We start from the raw sequence: 6353 nt of genomic DNA on the forward strand, positions 1-6353 counted from the left end.
TTACCACTAGGTGGACATCACGGTGCCACTCTAACAGACTCAAAACAACTCCATTTTGGCCATGGGTGTCAGACTTTCAGACTGTTTTGCTGAGATCTCACTCTCTTCAGTCGGAAGTATGACACACTTGCTGATTAAGAATGGTGGAATGGTGACGGGCATACCGACTCACCGCAACTTTCTCCCTCTGATTCCCTGTCGCATGGAGCTCACAGAAATAACAATAGGAGTACCGTGGAGAACGGAGAACATAAAGTAATTACGTTCAATAAAAACAGTTTGTTGTGCCTCCACTTTCTGATTTCATTTGTCATTTTAATGTAGGAGAAAAATGCAGGAAAAATGCTTGGTGACAGAATCACTATGGATTACAATCAGCATTTGTGATTATATGCAGCCGAGTTCGATGAAAACGTTCAGATCAGCTTGACGTCTTGTCAGTTCTTCAGAATGTTTCTGTTGCTGTAACCATTAACTCAGGGAGTAGCAGGGAGTCCTAACTGTCAAGTGATTAATGACCTCCCGCTGGCAGACGCTAATGCGCACTTGTCTCCCTCTGCCTGGCCGAGAAGGGTATAGCTGCAGACAGAGCTCCAAAAAGGGGAGGGAACTCCAAATTGCCAGCAAAGATATAGGGAGCCCCTTACTTACCCCTTTCCCTAACCCTCAAAGTCTATGGAGGTGTCGCCCCCTTTTGGAGTTGATGCAACCCCTTTTGAATTATCCCCACCACCTTTTGGAGAAACCACGCCCTAATTTAGAGATTCCGCCCCCATTTGAAGATCTCCCGCCTGCAGCTATACCTACTTGGCCTGGCCGGCGATTATGTAAATGAAGCACACATCTGAAAATCACTGGAAAAATCAGATAGTGTGATGCCAGCTTAAAGAAACCTAGTCAATGAAAACTTGTTAGATCCAGTCTCTTTACTAGATCTCTCTCCATCAGTAGAAAATAAAATATCAGATTTTTCTCTGATACTTAAAGGCACTCAACATCTTGTTAACTATTCTAACAGCCAAGAGCCAGGAGACGAATTGATGGGGAAAAAATAAGCAGAGTTTATTGAATTATCTTAGTAGCATCTTTCTCAATACTCAGTCTGACTTCATTTGACCAACCCATATTCAACAAGTGTTATTATACCAAGCAAATGCAAATGGGGAATGACTGCTTCTCAACATTGTCTTGTGATGTTGACGACCTTGAAATGGAGACAACCCCTTATCTCTAATAATACAACTCACAACATATGATTAAACAGCAAAAGCAAAACATAGCAAGAGCAGTATAATCACAAGTAAAGATGAATGGATAAATTAGTAAATATTAGAAGATAATATAATATAAACATCATAAATGAAGAACAACACATGTATGTTTGCTCTCTTGAAGCTACACACACAACAAACACAGGTTGTTTTTTAAAAATTCAGCACTCCATCTGTAGAAATGGATAAATATTAAGCATCCTAGAACAGAAGGAATGAAAGGTGACAATTTATACTGTATAAAATTTTATAAACCTTAAACCAGCATATGTCAATGTTAAATAGAAACCTGTTAGGCCAGAAAAAAAAAGAGTTTTAATTAGAAGTGGCTCACAAGCAAAATTTGCTCTGCTCAGAGCCATTTCTTAATTTCAAAAGGTGTGTGACCAGTTTTACCAACCTGGTCTCATGACAAATTTTAATAAAAGTATGAGAAGGCAAAGTTGTGAGAAATCATTCTAGATGGTTCATACAAAAACATATTACTTTTACTCCCACTGAGATAAATAAACAAACCAACGAACGATGCTGTTACGATTTTTTCTAAATTTAACCACAACCCCAAACCTAAACCAAACCATAATTGTAATAGTAAAATCACTGTTGTGTAGCACAGAAGAAAGAGAAATATCAGGGTTTTAAACAAGAGTTTTTACGCAAGTTTAACCCCAAACCTACACTTCCATTCAAAAGTTTGGGGTCACTTGTCTGAAATGTTTCTCATGATCTTAAAAACCTTTTGATCTGAAGGTGTACGCTTAAATGTTTGAAATTAGTTTTGTAGACAAAAATGTAATTGTGCCAACATATTAATTTAATTACAAAACTAACATTTTATTTAAAAAAAAAAAAAGAATTGTTTTTGAAATGGATGACTTGCACCAAATAATAAAGAAAAGCAGCCACTAAATGCCCAAAATAGATGGGAACTCCTTCAATACTGTTTAAAAAGCATCCCAGGGTGATACCTCAAGAAATTGGTTGAGAAAATGCCAAGAGTAAATTTCTGCAAAATCTAGGCAAAGTGTGGCCACTTTGAAGATGCTAAAATATAACATAGTTTTGATTTATTTGGGATTTTGTTTGTCACAACATAATTCCCATATTTCCATTTCTATTATTCCATAGTTGTGATGACTTTACTATTATTCTAAAATGTGAAAAAAAAAAAAAAAACTAAATAAAGAATGAGTAAGTGACCCTAAACTTTTGAATGGTAGTGTAAACCTACTGTAAACATAATTATAAAGTCTTACCCCTTACCCAAAATTTTAAAAGGAAAATAACTTTTGTATACCACGGAAGAAAGAAAATATCAGTGTTTGGAACGAGACGAAAAAAGCGTACTACAGATTATTGACATCAGTCATGTATTGCATTAATAAATATGAATTTGTAACCAAATATGTTCACAGATATTTCCTGTCTTAAAATGAAGTGTTGAATAGGAGGCTAGCTAGAATTTGATACCTGAATTGTGTCTATTTGGAATTCTGTTTGTTGATTGGTTGGTCTCTATGGGAATAAGAGTCATACCTTTTCATACAAGCCAAGTTGTACGACATCTTACAATTTTGCCATCTCGTACAAATTATTTAGAGCTGTCATGAGACTATGTTGCCTTTTACTGCTGAAGAAAGATCCAAACTTAAAGGTGCACTCAGTAATGTTCTCCTAATTAAAAAGTTTAACTCCTAAAGACATGAATTATAATTTTGCAAAATACGTATGTAGGAAATCATGACCAATCACATTAAAATGTCATATCAGTACCCTTATAAAAGTTGTTTTATTCTACATGGAGAGGGTCCGCACATGGGGGCTGCCATGTTAGAATCAATAACCATCCTGTTATTTGACACTTTCACTCATTGATTAAAGTAATCATGTCTGACTGTGAATACTAAATTTCTACAATGACTGAAAACTATTGGTTTTAAATGATGCTGCATCCAAGCCGTTAGGTGTCAGTGTTAGTCCAAGATGACACAAAGACAAAAGTTACTTAGTGCACCGTTAACATAAATCCTAATACAAACCCCAATTTTAAAGCACTCCCACCCCACACTATTTCACTGATTCCCTAATAATGTCAGATTTTAGTGAGTTTCAAGCACTTGTCCATTATTTTGTTAATTAGCAGTTATTTAGTTGTTTGTTGACTGATAGAAATTTTTAACTTTTAGGAATGCCTTGTTTTTCTGTCTCATTCAGTGTCCTTGTCCTGAATGATATCGCTGAGTTTAAAAACGACAAAGGCTATCTCTTCAACCTCACTTTTTACTCCGCACTCCATGAGACAAGCAAAGTGTTCTCCATCACCACACTGAGCCAGGTCTGAGTATCCACTGGGACCATGATGGATTATCAATTTATGGTCTTCCCAACCCGAAGCATCCCACGGAGATTTATTCAAGTAGACGCCAAGGCTCTTTCTCTGTTTTGGATTGGTTGGATGGCAGTAGAGTAACCATGTGTTTTCAGATCCCTGATCAGGAGCAAAACTCAACACACTACCTTGGCAACCACCTCCGGTCTCTGTCAGCTTATGTACAGATGAAGGTTTCTGGAAAGCTTCTTCAGCACTCTTGCTCAGAATCTCAACTCTGTGGCCAGACTTACTGCGTGCATTGCAGTACAAATGACTCTTCCCTTCATGGTCTATGATCTCAGCCATCTCACACTCACAAGACTCACCCTCCACATGTTTTCCCACATGCCAAGTGCTGCCATGGTCATCGCTGTAGAATGTGAACGCATGAGTGGCGGGCTTATTATTCGCATGGCAATGATACACATAGGCTGGGATTATCAGTCTTCCACTCCGCATCTGAATGCCATGTCCTGGCCCAACAGCAAAGGTGGCCCAGTCCTTCACCTGGTCACCAATCACATCTGTTGTCAAGTCTATAATATGGCTCCAGGTTTTGCCAGTGTCACTACTGGTAATATAACAAAGTCGTGCCTGATTCTTTCTTTCATTTATTTGTTTAATTTCAGAGACTCCATAGGGAACACAGATAAAAAACAGAAACAGGGTCTTGGAGGTTCTCTCATAGACTGGACATGGATTCATGCTACGGTAGTTTGGTAGACAAGCTAAAGTGAGCATCTGATGACCACTGTCCCACTGAAATAAAAAGCATTATGACAGTGATCATGCTGTTCAAAAGGGTTTGTCCAATGCACCTCGAATAATGCTAAATATGATGAAATCAGTCATAAAAATCAATAAAGGGGCAGGTGTGTAGAATTTTTTGTTTGTTTTTTTTTGTGTGTTTTTTTTAGCTTTCTGCATGCACAGATTCAATGCATGCCTAAATAGGAATATTCTAAACTCTTGAATAAATGTGTTGCAAGCCTCACCTCAACTGCTCCATCCTTCCACGATCCTTTTCTCATCACAAGGACATCTGCATCCGTGTCATCTGCTGTTCTCCGCTTTTCAGCAAAGGCAAGGAAGGTTTTATCATCACTGATATAGATGAGAGCTGGAATTCTATACGTCACCTGCTTTTTTCCAGATTTCTCTTCCTGACTGAATAATGTTTTTACTTGAAAGGGTCTTGATGTGCTTCCTGAATTAGTTTTAATGTCCATTGTTAATTTTTTTGTCCTAGAAATAGAATAAGCAGTTTGATGTTGACAAAATATTATACAATAAGATACAAATACACAATGGACATGATGCATGTCCACACAAGTGCAAAATAAATAAATAAACATGGCAATACGAATAACATGGAACTTTTTTTTTGTAAGAGAAAGGTATAAATGCAACTGGTGAGGGCCTGTTCTAATTACTCTGTAATATCTCAAGAGAACAGCTAGACCAGCTGACCAGTAAACCACTATTTTTTATTTGTTTTAGCAGGGATGCTGTTCAAAATAAAGGTAAATTATTTAAACAACTTCTGGTTGTCTAACAATTTCTGGTTGTCTAACATTAGTAGAAAATGTCCATAGTTATTGTGTTGAAAAACATATTTCTGTCTAATTTTAGGGCAATTCTTTATAGTTCTCTTTAGGGAGCATAAATGTACAGTACATAGTCTATTTGTTGATGATGCTGATTGTACAAAACCAGTCTTTTCTGTTGAGGGATTGCTTTTTCTTGATGCGTACAGTAGGCCCTACTGCTTAATGTCTCCCAGTCTACGCTGGCATGTTTTGCACATTCCTTTCCTGTTATTTTTTCTGTTTCCCGTCCTTCAGGGTTGCGAAATGTCTGGATGCACATTTTGTGTTGCTTCTATCGATTTAATGGCCATGAGTCATTACACATACTAACAAACAATTCAAGTAATGAGAAAGAGCGAAAGTGAATTGTTTGTGCTATTTTTAAAGTTGTTCCTTTCGAATATATTGTCAATTGCTTTGAACAAAACTTATTTTATGTTTTACCTTAGCTTTGCTTCCCAAGACACCAAGTTAACGGTTAACAGGAAGTAGATTTTACTGCTTTCGTTTTGTTACCTGCCTTTTAATTTCAATAGTTACGTTATATATGCTACATAGCATGGTAGACTCTGTACGACCACATGCTAACAGCCTCAACTAAATGTGAACGACACGAGTTAATATGATCGTCAGAGAATAATTCACATACATGTATGTAACTATATCATTCATATAATGATAATTCACAGGTAGACTACGAGAATTAAGGGCATACTCACAGAAATCCAGAAATGTTCTGCTGCAAAGTGAAAGCACGCTTCCAGTGCTTCACCAGGGATTTAGAAAGCAGATCAAGTGGCTCGTTCGCAAAGTGTTGAACGTGGTCAGTTACAGAGACATGACGTAAAACAACAAAGCAATAGTCCTTTTTTTTTTTTTTTTTTTTACTTACATATATGGACGGGAAATTGTAATATACAGCATGTCTCCCAAAGTCTCAACGTCCAAACGTATTAGTGTCTTTCTTTAAAAGTCTGAATGCAGTTTGCCTATTCAAAAGCTTTCACCAAGTTCTTCTGACACGTCTCACTTAATGTTAAGCCCCCCATGAAGCGTAACCGATGTAGATGAAATGCCAATTAAATGTTTTTTTTTTTTTTTTTTTTTTTTTTTTTTTTTTTT

At 36.9% G+C, this 6353-nt stretch overlaps 1 protein-coding gene across 1 annotated transcript; it reads right to left on the reverse strand.

Moving 5' to 3' along the window:
* Window positions 1-1037: 1037 nt before the first annotated feature.
* Window positions 1038-6353, reverse strand: neu3.2 (sialidase 3 (membrane sialidase), tandem duplicate 2). The gene is made up of 3 exons (XM_051680524.1): window positions 5951-6353; window positions 4638-4887; window positions 1038-4401 (listed from the first exon to the last, which is right to left on the reverse strand). The coding sequence occupies exons 2-3, from the start codon at window positions 4869-4871 to the stop codon at window positions 3478-3480; spliced, it is 1158 nt and encodes a 385-aa protein (XP_051536484.1). The 5' UTR covers window positions 4872-4887; window positions 5951-6353; the 3' UTR covers window positions 1038-3477.

The sequence above is a fragment of the Myxocyprinus asiaticus genome, chromosome 40 (assembly GCF_019703515.2).
Source record: "Myxocyprinus asiaticus isolate MX2 ecotype Aquarium Trade chromosome 40, UBuf_Myxa_2, whole genome shotgun sequence".
Lineage (NCBI taxonomy): Eukaryota > Metazoa > Chordata > Actinopteri > Cypriniformes > Catostomidae > Myxocyprinus > Myxocyprinus asiaticus.